The sequence below is a fragment of the Xiphophorus hellerii genome, chromosome 8 (genome assembly GCF_003331165.1).
Source record: "Xiphophorus hellerii strain 12219 chromosome 8, Xiphophorus_hellerii-4.1, whole genome shotgun sequence".
Classification (NCBI taxonomy): domain Eukaryota; kingdom Metazoa; phylum Chordata; class Actinopteri; order Cyprinodontiformes; family Poeciliidae; genus Xiphophorus; species Xiphophorus hellerii.
In genome coordinates, this window is record NC_045679.1 from 841431 (window position 1) to 868472 (window position 27042).

Below are 27042 nucleotides of genomic sequence, written 5' to 3' on the forward strand. Positions count from 1 at the left end.
CCAGTGACGCAGCAAAGGATTGTGGGAAGTTTAAGTCAAACAGCAGTGAAATATATTTATAATATCTGTAGATATTGGTTTTCAGCCATGACAGGAATATTTATGTTCATTTCTCCAGTTTTTATTCATTTCTGAAATATTTTTCTGCTTTCTGTTAGTTTTGAATCATGTAGAATCTAAAATCTGACCCATGAATTTCAGAGTTTGGTGATTTATTCAGACGTTTTATTGCAGTAAATTCAACAGGAAAACTCACATTGCAGCTTTAACTTCTTCTGTCTCGTTCTGATGATGTCATACTTTAATAAAACAAACAAAGTATTTTTGTGGAAACGTTTATAGAGACAAAACTTTGAGTTTTCTCTTTAAAAAGAAAAACTTATCAGGTGTTAATAATGAAAACTGTTTTCTTACAAAAGAACAAAAACAGTGATAATTATTTAAAGATGAATATTTACTATTTTAATAAGATTTCAGTTTGTTTTTAATCTTTTTGCCCCAGGTAAAATAAAAAGTTTCCATCTGCATCGGCTTCTTCTGCTGGGGCCAAATCTGTGGTAAAACCAGCTACAGGCAGGGGCCGCGCAAAATCAGTCCAGGGGCCGCAAACGGCCCCCGAGCCACATTTTGGGCACCGCTGTTTCTGAGCAGCAGATATGAATAATTCTGCTTACATAACAGAAGATTCATGTCAGATAATTCAGTAAAAATCGTTTTATTTTCAGGATTTTTTGTTTTTAATGGAGATTTTTGACAAATTTGCATAAAAACTGAAACCAGAGAAACAGGAAGTTCGTCCTGCGGCGGCGAGACGTCGGCCAGGCGCTCACACAGGCGGCGGAGGAAGTATCATGATGCGGGCTTGACTTTCAGTCTTCCAGCCTCTGATTGGTCCAGGATGTGTCCAATCAGAGACCATCATTTGGAGCTGCAGCGGTCTAGTCAAAGTTCAAACCTCAAGTTTTCATAATTTCCTGGTAAACCTCGGAGGACTTCCTGTTGTGTCCCAAACAAACTTTATTTACAAGAAGAAGAGCGTCCACTGCTGACCGGACCGGACCGGACCGGACCGGCTGTCGGGTTCACTGGGCGCGTTCAGGGGGAGGAAGATGATGATGAAGGACAGCAGCAGACGGGGAAGAAGAAGAAGAAGCAGAAGAAGAAGAAGAAGAAGGCACGTCTGGCTCCATCGTCTTCCTCAGCAAACCTGGAACCAGAAACACCGACATGTTGGAAGGATTTCTGCTCTTATTTACTTCCATACAGCAGTTACGCTGCGTAACCATGGCAACAAGGAATTGTTTTTACAGCTGGGGTCGATCATCATAAAAGCGGCTAATGCCTGAACTTTGACCCCAAATCAAAGAACAGATAAAAATGTGTCAAAAATAATGCAAAGAGTTGAGAATGTACGGAAAGCCATTAGTGTCAAAAATAATACACATTAAGAGTTGAGAATGTATGGAAAGCCATTAGTGTCAAACATAATACACATTAAGAGTTGAGAATGTATGGAAAGCCATTAGTGTCAAACATAATACACATTAAGAGTTGAGAATGTATGGAAAGCCATTAGTGTCAAACATAATACACATTAAGAGTTGAAAATGTATGGTAAAACATGAACTGTAAATAACAGGATGCTGTGTTTCTCCTGGTTGCCATGTTGTGAAGCTGCAGCTGTTTTATGGATACAAAACTATTCACACCTTCTGATTTCCTTTTGTTTTTTCATGTTCAATGTTTAAGATCAAACACAAAATTCAGGTTTTTATCATTAAGAGAAAAACATCAGCTCACTGACCTTCTGATCGGCCATGATGCTGCCGCCCTGCAGCGCCACCAGGGCGGCGCCGGGCCGGTCCTGTTCGCAGAAGATCGTCCCGTTGACGTAGTGGAAGCGGTCGCCGGGCACCAGCCGGTTCCTGCAGGTGGCGCAGCTGAAACACTGGGGGACAGACGGTAACCGGTCAGAAACCCGTCAGACAGCAGGGGGCGCTACACAGCTTCTGCTGCGCATCACCAACCTTCAGGTGGTAGACGCTGCTCTGAGCCCGCATCACCAGCTCACTGGCCGGGATGGACTGTCCGCAGGCGCTGCAGGCGCCGCTGTGGCCGAAGAGCCTGAAACACAGAGTCCCACATCACCATGCTGCCACCACCGAGCCTCACAGCAGCTACCAGCTAAACTAAACCCAACCAGATGTTAGTAGCATGTTAGCATGTCCTGTTAGCACAGTCTTCAGTCAGAGGCGTCTTCAGATTGGTTGGAAAGCTGACTGCTACAGGAGATCCTCAGCATCAAATCAAGTTTTATTCAATTAAAAATCAAATGCTACAAATATTAGCACTGAAGCTAGTATATAATACCTGCTAGCATCCAGGCTAAAGGCTAAAAACATTAGCACTAAAAGTAAATGCTACAACAACACTGATGCTACAAATAAACTAATAAAGTTTCATTGAACTGAATTGAGGGTCAAACCAACCGGAGGTCAGAGAGTCTGTGGTTTGGACCCGGTCCGGTCCGGTCCGGTCCGGTCCGGTCCGGTCGGCCCGCCTACCTGATGTAGTCGTTCTTGCAGAGGATCATGCCCCCCTTGCTGTAGCAGATGCTGCTGAACTCGCCCAGCTGGGCGTGGCAGCAGGAGCATTTCAGGCAGCGGGTGTGCCAGTAGCGCTCCATGGAGAAGAGCAGGAAGCGGTCGGCGATGCGCCCGCCGCAGCCCGCGCATGCCCGGGCGGCCGCCGCCCCGCCGCCGCCCAGCACCGCCTCCACCCTGCTGTTCACCATGGCAACCTGGAGGAGGAGAGCACGGCTCTGAATCTGCATCAACATGGAGGACAATAAAATCATTTCAGGATAAAACAGGAAGATTTTATTTTATTTTGATAAGTTCAGTCCGATTTTCACCATGATGTTCATTTATGTTTTATTTTTTACCTTTAATTTGAAAGGTTTTTCATTGAGATACAAGAGACCAGTTTTTAATAAAACAAAATAATTAAATGAACTAATAAATGTCACAGCTTCAAACTAATTATTTAGCTAATATCTAAACTCAGCTGCAGGTAACAGGAAACTAAACATTTAGTATCTGCAAGTGATTTTACATATTAGCTAAATATTTAGCTCCACTAAGCAAATATTCAGAATTAAACTGTTTGCTAACATTTACTTAGCAAACTAAACATTTAGACTGGAGCTAACTGTTAACTCTGAAGCTAAGTGCTTAGCTTGCTAATTAAACATTTAGCTCTTTAGTTACAAACTGAGGCGGATCGTGAAAATATGACAGGCTGGATACATTCAATTATTGCCACTGTTGTCGCTCCGTAGCGCTGGCTCCGGGTCCAGTCGTTTCCTGCCGGTGGGTCCGGAATGTGACAACGTTCAGCCCTACACCTCCAGGTCCAGTTTAGACCCGAACCCGTCCAGAACTCGGAGCTTTTCTCCGGATAATTGACCAGTCTCACGCCTGAAACCAGCCGGGTTCTTCGGTTCTTCCCGGTCCTGCAGGAACGCGGTTCCGCTCGTTTCCAGGCACAGCTGGGAGTAATCCAGCCTCTGGCCGGCCCAGCAGTGAGTCAGACCCTCTGCAGAACCAGAACCGGGTCCAGGGTTATAATTAGCAGCAACATCAAACAGCTGCAGCAGCTGGCCCGGTTCTTCTGGAGCAGACACCTGGGTCCAATCAGCCGGAGGGCGGAACACCGAGTTAGGAAGCCCGAGGCCGGGCTAGAGCCGCGGACCGAACCGCCTGGTCCCGGACCGGTTCATCCATCAGAACCGGGCCAGAATCACCGGAACGGGCCGTTTAGTTCGGCAGAACCTGGAAGTTTTCAGTAAAATGGCTCCAACATTTAAACCGAGGTGAGACAGAAATCCGGTTCAAGATCTGAAGGTTTAAATCAGTGAATAAAGCTTCGGTCCGGTTCCGGTGGCTGATTTCCTGAACGAACCCGAACTTTCCTGGTTAAACAGAAAGTTTTAGGATGATGAATTTTATGGAAACATTTTTCCCCATCATATGTCACGTGATCAACAGCCGGATGTTGCTACTGGCGGAGAGACCGGAAGTAGAATTTATAAGTTTATAACTTTCTCTACTTTATTGTCAGGATTAGCTAAAAACCCTAAACTAGTGAAACTACTTTAGTCATTCATTAAAATGTTGATGTTTAATTATATTTCGAAAATAGTTTAAATTAGTTTTTTCCTTTTATTACATTTTTGAGTCGAACTTTGACCTTTGTGATGTTGGCCAGAGGTTTGGACCCGCCCTCCAGAAAACGGCACCTGGAAAAAGGCGGGAATCGCCATGGCAACGCTCTAACTCAGACCGAGCCTTCATTCTGCTTTCCAGCGGCTGATTTAGCAGAAACCACGTCTGGGTCGGCCCGTCCAGCGGAACCAGCACTCTGGGTTACCGGGTCAGAACCAGCTGCTACTTGCTGAGCCCAGTGACCGTCAGGCGCTCCTGTTAGCGCCGGTAGCGCCATCTCGCGAATGATGCCCCCTGGTGGCCTGTATAGAAACAACCACTCCCCTGTGACCCGAATGAAGGACCAGAACCGATCCGAACTGGACCGGACCTCCAGGATGCTCAAACACTTTTAGCTGCTTAAAATAATAAAAGAAAAAACTAGAAAAAGAAATGAAAAAGATTTTAAAAATTGTGTTTTGATGCATTTTGTTCACTGAGAATATTTATTAAATTCAGTTTGAAAACTAAAATAAATCTGAACAAACATTTAGTTTGTCTTTCTGGCATTTATAAAAATTAAATGTATTTATTTGCATCATCACCTTCCTAAAATTATGGACAAAGTCATTTTTCCAAAAGTGATTTTGGCAAAAAAATAAAATAAAATGAAATAAAATAAATACTTCAGAAGAAAAGGTGACAATATTTTTATAGTAAATGTATCTTTAAATACTATTACAGATAGTTTCTGTTTCTGTTTTTAATTTAAGAAAAGTAAATAAAACAAATAAACTAGAATTAATTTAAACTACGAAACATTTCTGCTTCCTGTTCCTGGCCCAGCAGACAGAAAGCAGAAGTTCTGGTCCGGATCGGTTCCGACTCACCTCCTGCTGGAAAAGCTGCTGCTGGTTCCGTTTGGTCCTCAGGGATCCGAACCGGCAGCCGGAGGAATTGCTCAGCGGCTGTTTTGTCCTGTGGAGGGCGGGAAGCGGAGCCGAACCTCCTCCATATAAATCCTTTTGGATCGGAACCGGACCCTGGAAGTCCGGCAGCGGGTCGCTCCTGTTCAGCGCTGCTTTTCTGCCCGAGGTTTAAAACCGACTGAAGCCACGCCCCTCTGACGTCACGTGGAGGTGTGGCTTCCGCCCCAGCTGCGGTTTCCTTCCCGGCCGCCAGAGGGCGACATTTAAATCCTTTATTACCGTGAAAACACGACGATAGAGATGTTTTAAATCCAAAATACGGAGCAGAAATCATTATTTTATGTTAATGTCAAATATTAACCTATAAAATATTTTTAAAATGAAGTTAAAAAACTTCCAAACTCCCTTTGTATCGCAGAAAAACTGTCCTGAGAAATAATCTGCATCATTTATTTAACTATGAAATCAAGAAGCAGAGAGAAGATCAGTTGAATTTTGACATTTATGGAACATTAAAGTCAAAATTAAAAACATTAATTTAACCAGAGCAGAGGTTTGAAATCATGACGCAGTAAAACGAAGCCGCTGGGTTTCCTCCGGTTTCTGCCATATAACAAATAAAATCATGATCGATTATTGCTAAACTTGTTTAACTTTTAGTGATTTTTATCCTGAATGTTTGTGGAAAACAAACTGATCTGTTAGAAGGTAAAACAATAAATAATCTCAGTCAGAATAACACCGGACTGGAACCAAGTTTATAATTAATTTTGACCAAATAATTATTTGATATTAAACAACTATAAATAAAAATGTGCTTTATAATTCTTTTAGATAAATAAATAAAAAACAAATAACAAAAAGTTTAATCAAATTTAAAATTGTATTAGATGGATGTCATAATTTTTATGTTTTTCATAATTATTCAAATGCAATGTAATTTACTTCATGCTTTTTACTTTATTTTATTTAAACTAACACTAATTTTTAAAACCATATATAACACATAATTCAATAAATATTAGTTCTTATTTTTCTGGTTTCCAGTTTTTATTAAAAATAAAACAAACATGTTATTTATTTTACAGCATTTTGAATTTTCTCTGCCGCCCGCTGAGCAGAGAGCGCCCTCTGCTGGACAAACTGGACAATTCTTCCTGTTTGTAAAAAGTCGGATAAATGCGAAAAAAATAAAATATATACACAAATGATCATAATATATCTTGCTTTATTTATAAATATTAAATTATTTTTAGGCTGCTCATGTTCCCGTTTTAAATGAAAAGAAACTTAATTCTATGTTTCCATTTATTACTATTTTTGTTTAATTTAATTCAAATAATTTTTTATTTTCATTGTTTACTGTATTTTATATCTTTAACTTCTTATCTTTGTGCATTGTTTTATCCTACTGTAATTTATTTTCTATTTATTTATGTTTCTATCTTTTTAATTACTAACATTACCCAAATACTTTCAAGTAAAAACATGAATATTTTTTACTTTTTTTCATTTATAATATCTGTTGATTTGTTTTTGTTTTTTGTCTCTTAAACAGAATTATTTCTCTACATTCGTTTTAAACATGTTTCGTGATTTTGACCTGAATTTAACTTTACATTAAAATGTTTACAGATGTTTTAAAGAAATATCGGGTCTGAACTCCGGGCTGTAGATGGCGCTGTTCATCATATCATCCTAATTATGTGTCCAAGGTGGTGCGTTCAATTCCAAGTAGGAGTTTTGATTTTCTTGTTGAATATCTTGGTTTTAATGATCCATAAAGTCAAACTTACACCTTGAAATCAAAAGCAGCTTTTCTTCACATCCACCCAGAGTTTTTAGCTCCAGTTTTCTACTAGCAGAAAAACAAAAAGATTTGTTTGTTTGTTTGTTTGTTGTTAATTGATAATTTGCTACATTTATAAAAATCCTTTCAATCGATTCTATTGAAACTTCCGTCTCAGAACATTATGAAGCATTTTTAATAAAACGTGTTTCGCATTGTTTTTATTTTAAACCGATATCGGGCGGAGATGCCCCCTTCTGAAGTTTATTGATGAGCTAACTTGAAAGCAGCATCAGTTATGATTGATTAAACCTGCAGTCAAACCATAAATAAATAAATATAAACTGGCTGCGCTTCTATACTCCATGTTACGGTCGCCGTTTCCGATCATGTTGCATTCAACAACACCCCGTAAATTAAAAAGCTACCCTGAATTAGCTGCTAATTGATCAAACCAGGAATCTGCCAGTTAAATCTGATATTAATATTTAAGTATTCTCTTAAATATTTCATACTCCTGTTTTACATTGAAGGACAGATATTTAGATTAGTAATAGTTTAATTAAAACCGTAATAAGTGTTCTATTATTAATAAAAAAGTTTATCATTTACATAGATGTGTCAATGATATGTCAAATACACACAAAATGTCTAACTCAATAAAATAAGAATTAATTTCATGTTGAACAATTACCCTTATTGGTGTTTAGGCTAAGATCCGATTTAATAAACAGTAATAATAGTGTAACTAACATAGAACTTAGTCTCCACTTCATACCTTGCACATGTACATAGCTAAATAACTTCTATTTTACTGTCATTCCTGCACTTTATATTTTATATTGTATTTTATTTTATTCTGGAGTAACCTCAAAACATTGTTCTGAGCCGTATGTATACACCCTGTGCATGCAAAATGATAATAAAGTCAGTCTAAGTCTAAGTGATGAATCATTTTAATTACTAAACATCAACAGGAGCATAACCACAAACATACGATTTGCTTTTGCTGTTAAATACATCAGTCGCGATAAAAGAGTGTTTTGGGGTGAATTACGGTGAGATTAGAAAAGATTAAGTACAATGAGCTAAAATAAACTTCAGTGAATGTTTTTCTTCCCTTCAGGTTTATTTGACACGGTTGCCACTCGGAACATGGCGGAAGAATCGTTTCTGTTAGCGAACAGGGCGTGTACGTGGCCGTAATAACCAGCGTAGAGACGCAGACAGTTTGTCAGTGTTGCTGTAGTGAATTCATCTGGTTTCACAGGGTGACGGAGACTCAGCCTGTCGGAGCTTAGAGTAGAAAAGTTGCTTTAATAATTAACCGAGATATAACTGAGATATAACTCTAGAGAGATGTATGTCCTTTCTGACAGCGGCATTAACCAGTTAGTAGTTAGCAAATATCGGAAGCTCTTTTAAATTTAAGGTCTTCAACCTTTAAATAAGTGAAACCGGAAACAAGTCAACGCCGAGGCTGAGCCTGTGAGTGTAAAATATATTTATTATATCTCTAAATATTAGCTACATGTCGTGTTTGTGATGTTTTCGGGGATTTCTGACATGCTAGCTCTGCTAGCATCGGGTGTTTACCGTAATGATGAAGGTTAGCATCCTCCTCCTCCTCCTGTTTGTTACTGTCAGGTTCTGATGGGACGTTTATCCGTTACTGGGTCTTTATGGAGAACCAGAACCAGTAGAGAACCACAGCTAACTTAAGGAGTCAGTTAATATGATGTTAAACCAATATTTTATTTAAAAATGAGATTATAGTAAGAACATAAATAGATACATTTGCCAAAAACATAATATAGTATCTTAGCAACAGCTGTAATATTAGCTTAAAATAAAATAACAGCTTCTTAAGCATCTATTCTCAGTATTCATAGTTCCAACCTGAATTGATTTGTGGGATTTTTGTTGATGGGAAATGATGAGTCCGTCCCACCACTCAGAGCACCAACATGTAATCAGATTACCTGATCCATTACATCCATCCTGTTTACGAGCCGACTTCCTCCAGGAGCTTCTCTTCATTCTGGGCTGAAATCAATCCCAGATTGATCAGATTACATTCATATACGGTTAATAAATAAATTCAGTTCAGGTTAATCTGCTAATTTCTACTCTGAATCAGAAATATTTGGTTATTCTCCAAACATCAAATCCCAGAGTACGACGTCAATATCGGTATCGGTCCAATATTAGTCATTTTTTAATATATCGTATTGTTTTAATAAGTAAAACAATGTTTATTTCCATCTTGTTAGTATTTGAGGAGCGTGTTGGTCATGTGACAGTGAGGCCGCAAAGGATTATGGGATGGCATTAAAAGCTCAGGCAAATGAATAATATTGATAAATATCGGATATCGGTGCGTCTAAACTTCCTCTGGTTCTTAATCTGAATCGGCAGATCGGACCTCAAAGAAACCCAGAAACCGGTTCTGACTTGATTGGTGCATTTCTAACCCACAGGGTCAAAAATATTCATACGGGCTTCCAGTGAGGGAAGTCCTGGTTAAACTGGTTCCTGTTTGGTCGGGTTCCAGCTGTCCGTCGGTCCAGTGGGACCAGCAGCTGCACTGCGGCGGTTCTGGACGGGACGGGCGTCAGGATGCCTCTGTTCTCCAGGAGGAGGAAGCCCAGCGAGGATTCCAAGAAGAGGCTGGAGCATCAGCTGTACTGGGTGAGAACCGGGCCGGTCCGGGTCCGTTTGGACCAGAACAGAGCAGAACCTGCTGGTTTCATGATGGATTAAATCTTACGGTTTCTCACCTGACCTGCAGTCCAACCAGGAAGGAGCCGATGACATCCTGGACGTCTCAGCCTGCGAGCTAACAGAGGTGAGGAACTGCTAGCTACTAGCTGCTAGCTTGATGAGCTAACAGAGGTGAGAAGCTGCTAGCTACTAGCTGCTAGCTTGATGAGCTAACAGAGGTGAGCAGCCGATAGCTGTGAGCTTGATAAGTTAGCAGAGTTGAGGAGCTGTTAGCTTGATGAGCTAACAGCTCGTCACATCTACTGCTACAAACTGGAAGTTGTGGTTTTGATTCCAGCTTCCTCCTCTCTGTAGTTCTGCTGGTCTCTGAAGCTCTTGGTTCAGTTCTGGGTGACCTTTGACCCTGACAGTTGGTCCAGCCAGTCAGCTGACCCTGTGGCTGAGGATGAGCCCAGAAACTGGGAAGTGAAACCGAAATCCCAGTTAGCTGCTGGTAAATCAACCCAACAAACCAGTTTGGTTCTGTTTCTCCTCACGGACCGATCCAACAGATCGCTGCGGTCCAGAACCGCACGGCTCTGATGGGAAGTTTGATGAAATTTAGAATATTAGAAAAATTCAAGAGAAAAAACACAGAAAACAAATAGAAAATTAATAAAGATGCTGCAGAAATACCGCTAGCTTAGCTCAGCTAACCGTAAAGCACTGATCATAAACATTAGCACCGCTAAAGCTAAACGCTACACCAACATGGTATTTAGCAGAAGCTAACGCTAATAAGCATTATTTCTGCACCTCATCACAGCTGGAGATCATGAGGAGAGAAAACGACGTGGAAACGTCTCAACAGTCGATAATCAAAACGTTGAACTTTATTCCACACAAAACAACCTTCATTTAGGGGAAGCTAAGTTAAGCTAAGTAAATGTTTTCATAGTTAGCAAAAATGCTAGAGCGCTAACTGAAACATTAGCTCTGCTGTTAGCGGATTAGCAGAAGTGTTCCTTAAACCGGTCCTGCCTGCCGGTCCAGAACCTCAGAGATGGTTCTGATGGAGGTCAGACATTTTGTTTTTCCTGCTTCATACTGCCAGACGGGTTCTGTTTGGTTCTGTTAGGTTCTGTTGGTCCGAATCAGCAGAATGTGCTCCACCTTCGTCTCTTCAATGTTTCTGTTTTTTTTTCTGCAGCTGCCGACCAAAGTCTTCTCCATCTGCAAGGTCCAGCAGAAGAAGGTAAGATAAACAGAGGTTCTGGTTCCGGTTCTGGTTCCGGTTCCAGTTCTGGTTCTGGTTCCGGCTCTGGTTCTGAGGTTCTGGTCGTTTTCCTTCCTCAGGTGCTGATCCTCCACACCAATGAGCTGAAGTTTCTGCTGCCTAAAGGATGTGACATCTGTTGCTTAGCAACCTTAAAGGTATCAGCTCGTATTTGACCTGCTGCTGCTCTCATTATTGATTATTGATCAGTTTTCGGCTCTGCAGGTTTTGGATCTGCATGAGAACAAGCTGAGTGTTCTGCCAGAGGAGATCGGGACCCTGACCAAACTGCAGGTACCTTCATCCTCCTCTTGGTCCTTTTCTTCCTCCTCCTCTTCCTCATGTCTCCTTCTTCCTCCCTGTAGATCCTGAATGTGGAGAAGAACCGTCTGAAGGTTCTGCCAGAGTCCGTCTGCAGGCTGCAGCTGCTGCAGACGCTCAACTTGAAGGGTGAGGCGTTTATCTCAGAGACTCAGACACCCTGACGGTCATTGAACGCATCGCCATGTCTGACAGGAAACTGCCTGATGGAGCTGCCGGCGGCCATCGGCTCCCTGAGCAGCCTGCGAACCCTGGACATCAGCGACAACAACGTCCTGCAGCTGCCCAAACATCTGGCCCACATCCGCACATTAGAGGTGAGGCAGCAGCTGCTGCAGCACTGCAGCGCGCCGAAGCAGCTCTAATTAAATATGTGTGTGTGTGTGTGTGTGTGTGTGTGTGTGTGTGTGTGCGCGTGCAGAGCTTCACTCTGGATGCTGCTAGCATGACCTACCCTCCTGCCTCCATCTGCTCAGAGGGAACGGAGAGCATCCAGCGCTTCCTCTGTGACGGTAGGACCAGACTCAGAGTGGCTAACGGGATGCTAACGGCTAATGCTACATGTTAAAAGCTACATGCTAATGCTACATGCTAAATGGAGACCTAGAAACTCAAATGCAGACGTCACCCTACTGCTGTGAAGCTGAACATGAATGTTTTGTTGTTTTTCTCAGAGCTGGGTGAGGAGTACTGCGCTCCGTCTCAGTACCTGCTGCCGGTTCTGGAGAGCGAATGCAGTAAACCCGGTTCTGACTGTCTGGATGGGCTGGAGGAGGCCTGGCAGGTCGGTGTCACAGCCTGACCCCGGCTCAGGTTCCTCTGCGCCGCTAACCGCCGTCTGTTTCTGTTGCAGAGCAAATTCAGCGACTATGAGAGGAGGAAGGTTGGTGATGTCATCACCCTCAGCGCGGCGCCGGCCGGCGGCTTCAGGCTAACGTCTCTGAGTTCTGTTTCCTTCAGGAGCTAAAGCTGCAGGAGAAGCTGGCGTTTGAGCGCCACCTGGAGGAGAAACACAGGGAGCACACCCAGCTTCTCCTCATGAACAATTCCCACAAGGAGAACATCCTGAACTCGGTCCGACAGGTAGGAGAGAACCACTGGTTCTGGTTCTGGTTCTGATGGTCTGAGAAACCAGTTGGAGAGAAATCCAGACCCTTTTAAGTTAATTAATTAGAAATCTGTTAACCATAAACTTCTTTGTTTATTCAAGATGCTTTGTGGAAAAATGTTTAAAGTTCTTCAGAGTCCAAACGGATTCGGCTTCAATATGAAAATTTATTGATTACAATATAATTAAAAAACATTTATTTCAGTATTTCAACACAGAAAGAAAACAAAACGTTTCCCAGAAAGTTCAATATCACAAAATCTATCAAAAAGATTTTTTAACTACAGAAAAATAATAATATTATCATTATATTAATAAGAGATTTTATGTTTATCTACAGAGATAAAAGCAGCAAAAGGTCAGATTAGCAGAAAGTTTTGTGGAAGGAAAATGTTTCTTGTAGGAAAATGGAAGAAGCAGATCAACAGATCATATTCATAAAGTTTGAATCGTTTGGATTAGCTGGTCTGAACCAGAACCAGAAACCCAAACACTGACAGGCTTGGTTCTGAATTACTGTCCTTCCATCGATCCCGATCCAATTCCTGATCCGGTTCCTGTTCCTGATCCGGTTCCTGATCCCGATCAGGACCAGCAGCGCGTGGAGCTCGGGTTCAGCCAGCAGCAGAGAGCTCAGGAGGCCGAGAGGCAGCAGGTTCTGGAGCGGGTCCAGCAGGCCGAGGACAACATCAGCGGCCGCATCAGCAGCCTGCTGATGGACAACAGCAGGTAGGAGGTGCTAGCAGCTAACGCTAGCAGCTAACTGCTATACGATGATGATGATGTGGATGTTTCTCCAGGCAGAAGAAGAGCGCGGAGTTCCTCCAGGCCATGGAGGAGGACCGGTGAGTTCTGATCCGTTACGGTTCTGCTGGTGAAACCGATCCCATTATTTCCACTTAGCTGAAAAACCAAAGAAAACATGGAGGATAAACTTGAGTTTACTGTCTCTGCTCACTGAACTTCTGAAAAACTGAAATCTATAAACCGTCTGGATGTTTGTCTGATCAGGATCCGCATGGAGCAGCTGACGGCCGTCACCCAGGAGGAGGCCGGTTCCCTGAGGAGGAGGGAGGTGGCAGGTACTGGCTGCACTGGCTGCTGCTTTAAACTGGGTTAGCTTTAGCATTAGCAGAGCTAATGTCTATGATCAGTGGTTCAGGGTTAGCTTTAGCTAAATATGGTGTTAGCATATCGCTTTAGCATTAGCGGAGCTAATGTCTATGATGAGTATTTTAGGGTTAGCTTTAGCTAAATACTGTGTTAGCATATCGCTTTAGCATTAGCCGAGCTAATGTCTATGATCAGTGGTTCAGGGTTAGCTCAGCCAGCGGTCCAGTTAGCGGTGTTAGCATATCGCTTTAGCATTAGCGTAGCTAATGTCTATGATCAGTGGTTCAGGGTTAGCTCAGCCAGCGGTCCAGTTAGCGGTGTTAGTCCTGACAGCTCAAAGCTTCTCTGCATCGTCTTGTGATGTTTACATCACCTGGTTCTGGTTCTGGTTTCCTCTGAGTCCGGTTGTGTTTGCAGCTGCCATGCAGAAGATGCTGTCAGACGGCTACACCATGAGTCTCCTGCAGTCGGCCAGCGACAGCCGCAGGCAGAGCCTGGTGTCTGAGGCGCACCGCAGGTTTGACCCCGCTACCAAAACACACACGTCCTTAAACGCACCGCCGAGTCCCTGAACGCACTGCCGAGTCCCTGAACGCACCGCCGTGTCCCTGAACGCACCGCAGTGTCCCTGAACGCACCGCCGTGTCCGCGAACGCACCGCCGTGTCCCTGAATGCACCGCCGTGTCCTTAAACGCACTTTCATTTCCTTGAACGCACCGCCGTGTCCCTGAACGCACCACCGTGTCCTTAAACTCACTTTCATTTCCTTGAATGCACCGCCGTGTCCCTGAACGCACCGCCCTGTCCCTGAACACACCGCCCTGTCCCTGAACGCACCGCCGTGTCCTTGAACGCACCGCCGTGTCCTTGAACGCACCGCCTGCTCCTCTGCTAACCCCGTCTTCCTCTGCCAGCCTGGAGTCTCTGGACAGGAAGTTCGACAGGATGTTGTCGCTCCAGGTTCTGGACAAGTCCAAGGCCATCGCTCAGATCCTGCAGGAGGTAAGAGGTCGCGCCGCGGTGCCGGTCCCGGCCAGAAGGGGGCGCCTCACAGTGTCTGTGCTCCTCAGGAGGAGATGCAGAAAGCTGCGTTCCAGGCGCTGCAGCTGCAGAAGGACGCCGTCCACGTCTACATCCGCAGCCAGGTGAGCCGCCGCCGCCGCTCTCAGGCGACCTTTGACCTTCGGCCGAACATCTCCGCAGCTCCTCCGGCTGCTCATCCCATCGCCCGTCCGGCCGGTTTAAGCTGCATGTGGCTCTCATTCCTCAGATCAAACTCATTGAGGCCGAACTCATGCAGCTCACTAAGCTGGAGGTGAAGAGACGCAGCCTGGACGCCGAGAGCCTGCAGGTGGGTGGAGCCACTTCCTGTGTGGCTTCCTGTTGGTTCACTTCCTCATGCCCTCCGTCCGTCTGTCTGTCCATCCTCATCATCACTCGGCATCAACGCTTTTTATTTAGAGCTTCGATTTCATGTGTTTCTGGTACAAACATTATAAACATTTATTTTTCAGATTCTTTGTTTATTCAGTAATTTAGCAGCAAAGGGAAAAAGTTTCATTATTTCTTAGAATAATTTCCTTTGTTTTGTTTGTAACAAAATGTACATAGTTCATCTTATAGCCTTTTGGATAATTCTGGTGTTATTACAAAATGTTAATTAATATTCACCGTCACCAAATAAATCAATGAAGAAAATAAAAAGTTTAGTTGTAAACGCTGATTATTTTCAGTTTTATTTTCTCTTTTATATGATTGTTGCATCGTTATTGTTTTATTTTGTTTGTTACATTTTAGTCTGTAAATCACTTTGTTCAGCAGGACCAGGATTAAACTGCATTTCCCATGATGCTCTGTGTTTCAGGAGGTCCTGGTGGAGCAGCGCACGGCGCTCAGCGACCTGCTGCAGCAGCTGCTGAAGCAGAGGGACCAGCGGGAGCAGGAGCTGCGGCAGGTTCTGGTGAGGAGGCGCAGCGTTGGCTACTAGCGCAGCGTTGGCTGCTAGCGCAGCATTAGCTACTAGCGCAGCGTTGGCTACTAGCGCAGCGTTAGCTACTAGCGCAGCGTTGGCTACCAGCGCAGCGTTAGCTACTAGCACAGCGTTGGCTACTAGCGCAGCGTTGGCTACTAGCGCAGCTTTAGCTGCTAGCGCAGCGTTGGCTACTAGCGCAGCGTTAGGTACTAGCGCAGCGTTGGCTACTAGCACAGCGTTAGGTACTAGCGCAGCGTTGGCTACTAGCGCAGCGTTGGCTACTAGCGCAGCGTTGGCTACTAGCGCAGCTTTAGCTGCTAGCGCAGCGTTGGCTGCTAGCGCAGCGTTGGCTACTAGCGCAGCTTTAGCTGCTAGCGCAGCGTTGGCTACTAGCGCAGCGTTGGCTACTAGCGCAGCGTTGGCTGCTAGCGCAGCGTTAGCTACTAGCGCAGCTTTAGCTGCTAGCGCAGCGTTGGCTGCTAGCGCAGCGTTGGCTACTAGCGCAGCTTTAGCTGCTAGCGCAGCGTTGGCTACTAGCGCAGCGTTGGCTACTAGCGCAGCGTTGGCTACTAGCGCAGCTTTAGCTACTAGCGCAGCGTTGGCTGCTAGCGCAGCTTTAGCTGCTAGCGCAGCATTGGCTACTAGCACAGCGTTGGCTACTAGTGCAGCGTTAGCTACTAGCGCAGCGTTGGCTACTAGCGCAGCGTTAGCTACTAGCGCAGCATTGGCTACTAGCACAGCGTTGGCTACTAGCGCAGCGTTAGCTACTAGCGCAGCGTTGGCTGCTAGCGCAGCGTTAGCTACTAGCGCAGCTTTAGCTGCTAGCGCAGCGTTGGCTGCTAGCGCAGCGTTGGCTACTAGCGCAGCTTTAGCTGCTAGCGCAGCGTTGGCTACTAGCGCAGCGTTGGCTACTAGCGCAGCGTTGGCTACTAGCGCAGCTTTAGCTACTAGCGCAGCGTTGGCTGCTAGCGCAGCTTTAGCTGCTAGCGCAGCATTGGCTACTAGCACAGCGTTGGCTACTAGCGCAGCGTTAGCTACTAGCGCAGCGTTGGCTACTAGCGCAGCTTTAGCTGCTAGCGCAGCGTTGGCTACTAGCGCAGCTTTAGCTGCTAGCGCAGCGCTGGCTACTAGCGCAGCGTTGGCTACTAGCGCAGCGTTGGCTACTAGCGCAGCTTTAGCTACTAGCGCAGCGTTGGCTACTAGCGGTGTCTGCTAACGTCAGAGCTTTAGCCGTCACAGTATTCTGTGTTTTCCAGGTGGAGATAGAGAAGAAGTCGGACTCCAGCCAGCAGAACTACTGGATGATCCAGTACCAGCGGCTGCTGGACGCCAAGCCGCTGGCGCTCCGGATGCAGGTCTAGTCAAAGCCCGCTGAGCGGTGAGGTTTGATGGGCTGAATGAATGACCTAACGCGGGTTTGGGTGCAGGAAGCCGGTCTGGAGACGGAGCTGGTGAACCTGCTCTGCAGACTGTCGGCTCAGCACTACCTGCCTGTCCTGGCCCACCACCACGTCACCATGGAAACGCTGCGCCACATGACGGCGTCGGACCTCAAGAAGGTCAGGCTGGACCCGAGGTCACAGGCGCCATGTCTGAAGTTACACTGTAAAAACTGAAGAGCCTGTAGGAAGAAAAAAACAGTTCAGGTTCAATTAATTATTATAAAGATCAGCTGCAAACTAAATATTTAGTGATATGTTAGTTAACTGTTTGATAAATTAACAACTTAGCTTGGAGCTAAATATGTAGTTTGCTAAATTAATATTTAGCTTGCTAGTTAAATATCTGGGTAGGAACTAAATATTTATTATTATTTATATTGCAAACTAAATATTTAGTTAGCAAATTTAAGTTGGAAGCTAATTTTTTATCAAGTTTAATATTTAGTTTAAAACTAACATTGATAAATGAATCATGTGTTTGTGAAAATGAACCTGTTTTATCTAAAAACTTTAATTATTTTTGTTAGTTTTTGTTTTGATGACGTTTCTAGCTAACTAGCGCCGGCTAAGCTAGCAGCAATAGAATGAGCCACCGCTAGCTTAGCGGGTTCAAGCGCATCGTCCAATCAGCAGCTGGTTCTTGTTTTGCAGCTGGGCGTCCAGGAAGCCGGGATCCAGAAAGCTCTGCTGAGCTGGGCCCGGGACCGCCTGCCTGCAGGTACCTGAGAAACACCTGGGTTAAGCCCCGCCCACCCGGCCCTCAGGGTCACTGACCTTCTGCTGCTTCTGCAGGAACCAGCAAAGCAGAAACCCCGACAGGTCTGACCCCGCCCCCGTCTCCTGTGCTGCCCAGCACCGCCACCGCGCCGACACCAAGCCCGCCGCGGTCGCCGCGGACCCCAGGGACCCCAGGGACCCCCGTCACGCCCTCCGCCCCCACACCGGTGGAGGGGCCGGGCAGCTCAGAGTGCGTGGTCTGCATGGAGACCGGGGTGAGACACCACCTGGGTTCTGCTGGGTTCTGCTGGCTGTGTCCTCAGTCCCCTTCAGTTTTGTATTTTTAATGTTTTACTAACCTGACTCTTCCTGACCAGCTGGTTCTGGTCGGGTTCTGGTCGGGTCCAGTCCTCGGGTCTCACCGGGTTTTCCTGTGTTCCAGGCTCAGGTCGTCTTCCTGCCCTGCGGTCACGTCTGCTGCTGCCAGGTCTGCAGCGACGCCCTGCAGAACTGCCCTCTGTGCCGCAGCAACATCTCCCAGCGCATACGGCTCTACCAGAACTAGAACCGGACCGGAACCGGGCCAGAACCGGACCGCTCCCTGTGTATTTATGCATGATCCTCAAGCTGCTGAGGAAACGAGTAAAAACTCTCAGCTGGTTTTAAAGATCCATCAACAGAACCGTGAGACGAGTTTCTGTGGACTCTCTCTGTGGGTCAGAACCGGGCCGGTTCTGTTGGTGCCTCTCATCATGTGAATTGTTCTGCTGTTTTAGAAGAAGTAGCAGCAGATGAGTCGATGTTTCCACGCAGCAGCGGCTGGTTTAGTTTTACACTTTGAGGAATTCCTCCATGTTTATTATTATTGTTACTTTATGAGTTTTAAAAGAATTAAAAAGTTTTAATTAACTCCAATCAGCAGCCTGGGTCGGAATATTAAAGCACTTTAAACTGATCTGTTCCCTCAATCCCACTTTATTCATTTTTAATAAAAAATAGAAAAGATGTAGAAAATATTTAAAGTTTTCAGAAGGCGATGAAAACATGCAGTAAATATATATTTTTGTTTGTTATTTTAGCTTCTTTTCTTTGTTCTCATGCGGTTAATAAGATACAAACTGTTTAATCAGGCTTTTCTGTTCAGAACAGGTGAAGTTCTTTAAATTAGCCGACATTTAATAAATTGGTCATCATTTAAAGATGATTTTCTGTTTTATCTCCGTGTGAAGCTGGACGTCGACGCTGTTTCTCTAAAGTGCTCTTATCTCTTCAGACAATATCAGGCTGAATGTTTAGGATATTTACACCACATTTAAATGTGACATTTAAAGCTGTAAGACAATAAAATCAAACCTGTAATCATCCTGTGGCTGGAAGCTTTCTGTTGCGTTCAGGAGCCGTTTTTAGGTCTGGATTGTTCAGCGTTAAGAGACCGGAGCGAACAGAATGGACCAACATTCAGAACCAGTTTAAATGTTACTGGGAGTTCTGGGCTCAGTCTTCAAACACCGACCAGACTTTGAAAACCTGCTTTCCTATTAATATGTAATATTGTTGTGTATTTATAAACCGCTGCGTTAGTCTCCAGCATGTCGCCGCTTATACTGCCATCTACTGGTCAGCCTGTGTACGAGCCTGGCTCACGAAAACTAAACTATAAAAATACAGATAAATTCAACATGAGAATTTGGTTCTGATGAACCACGACTTAAATGTGACTTTAGAAAATAACCTTTAAGTACTAAAATACATTAGGACCAAATTTCTGTATTAAAATATTTTTATTGATCTGATAATAATCGGATCTTAAATGTTATATTTTCTTTAGCTGGAAGCAGAAAATCATCATAATTAACAGCATTAAAGGCTTTAAATCACCATTCTGGGCGGAATTAATCCATATAATGTGTTTCACTCAGAGATGAGTTACTGGATTAAGTCAAATTTTCTACTACAGAAAAATAAAAATATAATCTCCCACTCTCTGTCTGGTTCTTGAATGCAGCGCGCCACCGGCTTGCCGTAAAGTGTTTCGTTTTTTCTGTTTTCTGGTTAGCTTCAACTAACTTTAAGGTCGTTTAAAGTTGTTCCCGAGAAAGACAGCACAGGTAAATACTTTATCTGCGTAGTTTCTTTCGTTGTGTGAGTTTAACACGAGTGGAAATTTAGCCCGAGTGGAAATATTTGGTCATTTTCTCTGTTATCGGTCAGTTAGCAGCAGCTAGCAGCTAGCAGCACTGATGAATGTCAGACAAAACCTGCTCAATTTCCTGCTTTTAAACACTAATTTAATCTAGTAAGGAAGAATAAAACTAAAGGAAAGTCAATATTTATTGGAAAAACACTCTAAAAATGTTTCTCTGTTTAAAACACAAACTTTATTGGTGAAAATAAACAGATACTGATGTTTAGATGTTTAGCTTCAGATCAGAAGATGATTTATTTTTGTCTAATATTTATATAAAAATCAAAGCAGACATTAGTTAACATGCAGGCTTGTTTTTATCTCCATGTGTTAGTTCGCATCGGTTCTGGTTCTGCTGGACCAGTTTAGCGGTGTTTATTAAAATGAATTAATTTATATTTGCACTTTGTTGTTAAACTGTCCAGAAACTGAATGAGCTTTTAGTGGTTCCTGTTTCCGGGCAGATCAGGAGCATCGTTCCCATCGGCTCACTTTCACCGGGTTTTGGGTCAGACATCATGGCGGCTCCCGCTCTGCTGGTCCTGTTCGGGAGTCAGACCGGAACCGCCCAGGACACGGCCCAGCGGGTCGGCCGGCAGGCCCAGAGGAGGCGGCTGAAGGTCCGAGTTCTGCCTCTGGACGGATACAACGTGGTGAGTCGAGTCCGGTTCTGCTGCAGGTTTTTGCTCCTTCCAGCTTCCCACAGCATGACACTGCCACTGCCATGCTTCACTGGGGGCCAGACTTGTTGTCCCACCTGAGCGGTGCGACCCTGCAGCTCCTCCAGAGGCTCTGGGCTTAGGGCCATGTCAGTTGATCTCACTAGATTTTATTTTCTTCTGGCTTTTTGTCAGAATCCAACCGTCTTTAAAGTCTTACATCTAAAATTACAGCCTTAAAAAGTTACGTTAATTTAAAAGTCCTGTTTAATGGACCTGGTGGTTCTGTAGTGACCGGGCGGGTCCAGTAACGGTTCTGGTTCTGGTTCCTCTCCAGGCCGACCTGATCTCAGAGTCTCTGGTTGTCTTCGTTTGCTCCACCACCGGTCAGGGAGACGCTCCAGACAACATGAAGGTAACGCAAGGTTTACTCTGAGTACTGGGTCCGGTCCGGTCCGGTCTGACCCGATCCGATCTGACCCGTCTGATCGGATCAGATCCGACCCGTCTGATCTGACCCGTCTGATCCGGTCCGATCCGACCCGTCTGATCCGACCCAATCTGATCCGACCAGACCTGACTGATCCGGGTCGTTTTCCCGTTTCTCCCCAGAACTTCTGGAGGTTCTTGTTCAGGAAGTCTCTGCCGGCCGGGTCGCTGAGCTGCCTGGACTGTGCGGTTCTGGGATTGGGAGATTCATCGTATCCAAAGTTAGTCCAGAACCAGAACCCACTTAGAACCCGTTCAGATGTCCATTTAGAACTTTTTCTTCTTCTGCAGGTTTAATTTCGTGGCTAAGAAGCTCCAGAAGCGTCTGGTCCAGCTCGGGGCGGCCATGTTGGTTCCGGTGGGTCTGGCGGACGACCAGCACGACCTGGGGTGAGAGGTTCCTGCCGTCGCCGTAGCAACCGGGTCTGGACCGGACCGGGTCTAACTGTGCTCCTGCTGCAGGCCGGACGCCGTGATCGACCCGTGGCTCCAGTCGTTCTGGGAGAAGGTTCTGGTTCTGTACCCGGTTCTGTCCGAAGTGGAGCCGCTGAGGGACGATGAACCGTGAGTGACCTGACCCGACCCGACCGGGCAGCCGGTTCTGAGGCCCGGTTTGAAGGTTCTGTTGTTTGTCCCGCAGACTGCCGCCGTCGTACACGCTCCACTTCCTGGATGAGAAGACGGACCAGAATCCGGAGCGGACTGAGACCGTCCCGGAGCGGAACTGGACCGACCCAGACCGGCCCGTCCCCTCAGAATCCAGTCCGTACCCGGCCCGGATGCTGTCCAACCGCCGGGTCACCGACCCGACCCACTTCCAGGACGTTCGGCTGCTCGACTTTGACATCAGCGGATCTAACATCCAGTACGTGCTCCGGTCCGGTTCTGATCCTGGTCCGGTCCAGTCCGACCTGATTTCAGGGTTCTAGGTAGCCGGTCCGTTCCAGGTTTCTCAGTTGGTTCTGGTTTCAGCAGATCCATTTTGCAGGAATGATCCGTAACGTTCCCAGACAGAGAACCAATTCCCAGTTCTGACCCAAACTCTGTGGTTCTGTTCAGGTTTTCAGCCGGAGACGTGGTTCTGATCCGTCCCCAGAACTCAGAGGACGACGTCCAGCGGTTCTGCCAGCTGCTCCGGTTGGACCCGGACTCCAGATTCACGCTGACGCCAAACGGCGACGCTCCAGGTAGATCCGCTCCACATAGATCCGCTGCTGCAGGTTCTGGTGCTGATCTGTGCGGTTCTGACCCAGTTCCGGCCCGGCTGCCTCGGCCCTGCTCGGTGCGCCGCCTGGTGGAGCGTTACCTGGACGTGGCGGCCGTTCCGCGCCGCTCCTTCTTCGAGCTGCTGGCCGCCGTGGCGACCTCTGACCTGGAGCGGGACAAGCTGCTGGAGTTCTGCTCGCCGGCGGGTCAGGACCAGCTGCAGGCGTACTGCGGCCGGCCGCGCCGCACCGCGCTGGAGGTCAGAGGTCATGCCCGCCGTCTGACGTGACAAACCGGGCTCCCCGCGGTGACCCGGTTCTGGTTGTGGTTCCAGGTTCTGGCAGACTTTCCTCTCACCACAGCAGAACTGGAACCGGACCGGCTGCTGGACCTGATCCCAGAGATCCAGCCGCGCTCCTTCTCCATCGCCTCGTCCCTGAAGGTACCGCCGGGCCGCCGCCGCCGCCGGGCTGCAGCGTGACCTTTGACCCGGTTTGTCTCCCTGCAGGTTCTGCCCGGCCGGCTGCAGGTTCTGCTGGCCGTGGTCCGCTACAGAACCAAGCTGCACCGACCCAGAATAGGGCTCTGCTCCAACTGGCTGGCCTCTCTGGACCCGGAACAAGGTCGGTTCTGGTAGCTGTTTGGGTCCAGTTCAGTGCAGTCAGAACCAGAACCACACCGGGTCTCATCTGGACCCAGATTCAGTCAGTTACTTTCTAGATGTGCAGCTTCTGCAGAATTTACGGTAAATTTATCAGGAGCTGCTTTTCTCAGTGGTGTGGTCGCCATGGTAACAGCAGGAGCTTCCTGTCGCTTCAGAACCGGGTCGGACCCAGACGTGGTTCTGTTCAACCCGTTAGAATAATTCAGAATTTGGAGCAAAAAAATTATTTTTATTCCTTAAAATGATTTTTAACCACAGAGAAAAAAATAGATTATAGAATAAAAATATTTGAACTTTATTATTAAAATATAATTTATTCTTTTGACTTTGTGTAATTGTATAAATTTATTCTCATAATTTTCTGAATATTTCTTCATTTTTTTAAATTATGGTCCTCATATTCCATCCACCTTTAAAAATGTTATTTTAATTTTAATATCCTTATTAAATGCAGACAAAATGAAACCATTTTTTATTTTTATAATGTGTAAATTAATGTTTAGCTAATTTTAAAGTATTTATTTTACATTAAGTTTGATTTTATTGTTAAAGTTAAAAGTTTCTCAGCAGAAATTTTAATTGTAGATCCAAAAAAAATTGCAGAATATTTTATAAATGAGAGTCTTTATAGAAAAAGTTGTGTGGAAGGAAGAAATGTGGATTGACTCCAGTTTTTCTTCCATATAGAAATTTCAGGTTTTGTTTGTTGAGTTTCTGGATCATGACAGTGAGACCTGGTACTTCCTGTTCCTGTAGGCGAGGTTCTGGTTCCGCTGTGGGTGAAGCGGGGCGGCCTGCGGTTCCCTCCGGACCGGGACACGCCCGTGGTTCTGGTGGGACCCGGAACCGGAGTGGCTCCCTTCAGAGCGGCGCTGCAGGAGAGGCTGTCTGAGGGAAAAACAGGTGAGTTGTGGCGGTGGAGCTGCCGCTCCGGATCGGCTCGTCATCCTGATCCGGATCGGCTCGTCGTCCTGATCCGGATCGGCTCGTCATCCTGCCTCTTCTCCCTCCAGCCAGCGTTCTGTTCTTCGGCTGTCGCTCGGAGACCAAGGACTTCTACTTCCGCTCTGAGTGGGCGGCCATGACGGCGGCCGGGAAGCTGCAGCTCTTCACCGCTTTCTCCAGGGACCAGGTCAGAACCCGACCCGAACAGACCGGTTCTGACCCGGTGAGGTGTGTGGTCCTCAGCTGTGTGTGTGTGTGTGTGTGTGTGTGTTCAGGAGGAGAAGGTGTACGTTCAGCACCGTGTGAGGGAGAGGGCAGCGCTGCTCTGGGACCTGATGAGCAACAAACATGGCTGCTTCTACATCGCCGGGTCAGTCCAGAACCAGAACCTCCTGTTCTGCTCTAGTTTTCTACGGATGAAGAGACCAGAAACAGAACTTTGTGTTTTTGCTGTTTTTATTTCGACCCGTTGGTTCAGATGTTCCTGACCCGGTTTCTGGTTCTGTTCAGGAACGCCAAGCAGATGCCGGCCGCCGTGCGCGACGCGCTGCAGTTCGCCTTCCAGCAGGAAGGGGGCGTGTCCGCCCAGGAGGCGGAGCAGATGCTGGTCGCCATGGAGAAGACGGGCCGCCTGCAGAGCGAGACCTGGTCCTGACCCCGGACCCTGGTTCTGACCCGGAGCCTGTGGTTCCGGTTTGAGCATCAATAAATCTGTTTGTCTCGTATCTGGGTTCATGTTTCAGAACCAGAACCAGAACCGTTCTGTCAGCCTCAGAGGTGGTAAAGTTCACATCAGGCCTGAAAAGGGGAGCTTAAAAACTGTCCAGGTGAGGGTGTCGCCGTGGCGACAGGCAACGCCGTGGCAACAGGCTCCGCCCCCTACCTGAGGGCCAGCGTGTGCACCTGGTAGATCTCCTTGGGGAAGTTGAGCTGCTGCTCCTCGTGGACGACCCGCAGGCCGGCCCGGCCCACCAGGCGCCGCACGATGTCCAGGTCCCGGCACACGCTGCTGTCCACGTCGTCGGGGACGACGCCTTCGTACGACACGTTGTCTTTGATGATGATGAGGCCGGCGGGACGAAGGGCTTTCTGGCAGCGCTGCAGGAACGCCACCAGGTGGTCGTCGGTCAGGTGACCTGCAGAAAAACCAAAAGTATTCATACCCCCAGAACCAGGAAGGAGAGGGGTGAAAAATCTGAAAAGTGTGGCAGACATTTATGTTCTCCACTAAACTTGAAATAAATCCCAGAAAAACCAAAGAAGAACGAGGAGAAAGTTCTGGTTCTGATGAGGCTCGTCTGTCAGCAGGTTGTAAACATTTCTGGACCAAAATATGTTTTTGTTCTTATGTTTTAGTCCAGATGATGTTTCACTGACTGAGTAATATTTCCATTTTCTGAATATGAATTTAAATCTACGCCACATTTACAATTTTTACTCTTGTGTAACAAAAAAAATAATTTTTTAACTTCTGTCATAAAAAAATCCTCATAAAATCCATAAAAGTTTGTTTCAAACAAACTATGAAGTGTTAGAGCCAGGCTAAGAAACGATATTATATCACTAGGAAAAAGACATAATAAAACTAATTTAAAAAAATAAAGCCAGAATACCAGAAAAAATCATTTAGAAATTTGTAATAAAATGGGGAAAATATGTAATAATACGAGAATTTATACAAGAATAAAGTTATAATATTTCAGGAATAAAAGTTGCAATTCAAAAACTGAGAAAGAAAATGATAAGAGAATAGCAAAATATTTCAAATAAAAATCATTTTTAAAGATGAGTTTAAAAAGCTCCAGAGTTCTGTCGTGGAAACGTTTGGCGGTGTTAAAACTTCACTAATAATTCCTTTCAATTACTTATTACGGCTACGCAAAGTCAAATTAGGAGAAAAAAGTCCGATTTTTTCTGGTAGTGGCCATAATATCCTTGGTCTGGATATTTTAGATATGAAATATTTTGGATATTTTAGATATTTTGGACATCATGGACACATCTCAGCTGGATCCGGCCCTGACTCACCGATGACCCACTGGATCCAGATGACGTCGTAGCGGTCCGGTTCTGGGATGAACTCCTGCAGGCCGCAGCAGTAGTAGTTCCCGACCCGCTCGGCGTCGTCGCCCAGGAACGCCCGGGCCTTGTCCAGGAACTCCTGGGTCACGTCCACCAGGTCCACGGTCCGGAACAGCGGCAGCAGCAGCCGCTTGCTGATGCGGCCGATCCCCGCGCCGCAGTCCAGCGCGCGGCCCGTCCCCGTCTTCCCTTCGCCGTCCTGCGGGGGGCGCCACACGTTGGACAGGAAGCGGCCACGGCGCTCCGGACTGAGCTAACGCTAACGTCTCTTACCCCGAGAAACTTCCTGAGGAAGGCCTTGGAGCCGCTGATGTCGATGCTGGAGATGCTGCCGTAGCCGCCGAGCATCCCGTCAACGGTGGGCGGGACTTCCTTCCAGTAGTCCTCCGCATTGGAGTAGAAGCTGGACTTGTCCTCCGCCACGTCCCCCATCCTGTCCACAGAGACGAGGGGAGAGGTAGGACACAACCAGGGAGAGATGGAGTACTGATCAGCTGATTGGAGCCAATAATCAATAATTCAGGAGACATCCAACAGACGGAAATCATTCCAACACAACTTTACCAAAGTCATCCATCTTTCTAGATCAAGATGGATGAACAGAAAGGTGACTGACTGCATCCAGCTGTGTTAATGTTCTGACCCGGTTCGGGTCCACTTCCTGTCCGTCCCGCCCTCTAACAGGTGGATCTGAACCTGTCAGTTCCAGGAAGTGGGGGAAGTAACCTTGACCATATTTGGCAGCAGCTCAGCTGTCCTCAGCCGCCACGTGACCACCAGTCATCCTGCGCTGCAGTGACTTACAGCTTATATTTCTGATGTGACCTGAGCTCTGGTCGCTTTAATAAAATGTCTGAACCGCTACAAACACGGAAACTCAACATCAGTATCAGACGGAATACTGACTGATAATGGATCTAAAGCCTTGCAGCAGAAAACCTGCTTTAAAAAGTCACTTTAAAGACCCAAACCTCTACTTCCTGCTAATTTAACAGCAAACTGCCGGTTAGCCGCTAGCCGCCGTTAGCTTCCCTCCCATCGGTGAGAAGCAGCAGCTCTGTCCGGCTCCGGGCAGCTTTAGCCCGGCTTAAACTCGAGGACTGACCTGGTTTAGTGTCCGCTGGACCTCTGGCAGTCCTCCTCAGCGTGTTTCACTCACTTTCTATTTGAGGACATCGCCACACGGACAGCACGTCATTTCCTTATTTGGTTTTCCTGGGAAATGGCCAGCAAGTA

At 46.3% G+C, this 27042-nt stretch overlaps 4 protein-coding genes and 1 long non-coding RNA gene across 12 annotated transcripts; 2 read left to right on the top strand and 3 right to left on the bottom strand.

The window, feature by feature from the left end:
* Positions 1-203: 203 nt before the first annotated feature.
* Positions 204-5885, bottom strand: lmo4a (LIM domain only 4a). 5 transcript variants are annotated; one of them, XM_032570959.1, is made up of 5 exons: positions 5096-5344; positions 2565-2827; positions 2028-2124; positions 1805-1948; positions 204-1207 (listed from the first exon to the last, which is right to left on the bottom strand). In XM_032570959.1, exons 2-5 carry the CDS (start codon positions 2792-2794, stop codon positions 1199-1201), a joined length of 480 nt encoding a protein of 159 aa, XP_032426850.1. In that variant the 5' UTR covers positions 2795-2827; positions 5096-5344; the 3' UTR covers positions 204-1198. The 5 variants fall into 5 exon arrangements, with proteins under 5 accessions (XP_032426850.1, XP_032426851.1, XP_032426848.1 ...); XM_032570960.1 differs by lacking the exon at positions 5096-5344 and adding an exon at positions 3309-4706 and having other exon boundaries at positions 2565-2800; XM_032570958.1 differs by having other exon boundaries at positions 697-1207; positions 2565-2800; positions 5096-5341.
* A 2256-nt stretch (positions 5886-8141) lies between these two features.
* Positions 8142-18305, top strand: lrsam1 (leucine rich repeat and sterile alpha motif containing 1). 2 transcript variants are annotated; one of them, XM_032569751.1, is made up of 25 exons: positions 8142-8411; positions 9404-9614; positions 9715-9771; positions 10837-10881; positions 10983-11060; positions 11128-11196; positions 11268-11352; positions 11419-11540; positions 11645-11735; positions 11898-12007; positions 12077-12106; positions 12184-12306; positions 12921-13060; positions 13132-13176; positions 13343-13413; positions 13862-13961; positions 14360-14447; positions 14516-14590; positions 14716-14796; positions 15310-15405; positions 16674-16772; positions 16845-16976; positions 17511-17577; positions 17652-17851; positions 18019-18305. In XM_032569751.1, the coding sequence occupies exons 2-25, from the start codon at positions 9543-9545 to the stop codon at positions 18139-18141; spliced, it is 2199 nt and encodes a 732-aa protein (XP_032425642.1). In that variant the 5' UTR covers positions 8142-8411; positions 9404-9542; the 3' UTR covers positions 18142-18305. The 2 variants fall into 2 exon arrangements, with proteins under 2 accessions (XP_032425642.1, XP_032425643.1); XM_032569752.1 differs by having other exon boundaries at positions 9478-9614.
* Positions 18306-19559: 1254 nt separating this feature from the next.
* On the top strand, positions 19560-24449 carry ndor1 (NADPH dependent diflavin oxidoreductase 1). Of its 3 annotated transcripts, XM_032569756.1 has the most exons (15): positions 19561-19684; positions 20226-20414; positions 20758-20835; positions 21033-21130; positions 21201-21299; positions 21372-21473; positions 21550-21774; positions 21969-22096; positions 22163-22374; positions 22450-22557; positions 22624-22738; positions 23536-23682; positions 23793-23911; positions 24000-24094; positions 24235-24449. In XM_032569756.1, exons 2-15 carry the CDS (start codon positions 20280-20282, stop codon positions 24377-24379), a joined length of 1806 nt encoding a protein of 601 aa, XP_032425647.1. In that variant the 5' UTR covers positions 19561-19684; positions 20226-20279; the 3' UTR covers positions 24380-24449. The 3 variants fall into 3 exon arrangements, with proteins under 3 accessions (XP_032425644.1, XP_032425647.1, XP_032425646.1); XM_032569753.1 differs by having other exon boundaries at positions 19560-19684; positions 21969-22374; XM_032569755.1 differs by having other exon boundaries at positions 19565-19684; positions 20206-20414; positions 21969-22374.
* On the bottom strand, positions 19992-21069 carry LOC116724243 (uncharacterized). The gene is made up of 2 exons (XR_004340125.1): positions 20963-21069; positions 19992-20895 (listed from the first exon to the last, which is right to left on the bottom strand). It is a non-coding gene; the product is annotated as an uncharacterized LOC116724243 (long non-coding RNA).
* Positions 24445-27042, bottom strand: ntmt1 (N-terminal Xaa-Pro-Lys N-methyltransferase 1). Its single transcript, XM_032569757.1, has 4 exons — positions 26912-27042; positions 26080-26239; positions 25753-26005; positions 24445-24860 (listed from the first exon to the last, which is right to left on the bottom strand). Exons 2-4 carry the CDS (start codon positions 26236-26238, stop codon positions 24604-24606), a joined length of 669 nt encoding a protein of 222 aa, XP_032425648.1. The 5' UTR covers position 26239; positions 26912-27042; the 3' UTR covers positions 24445-24603.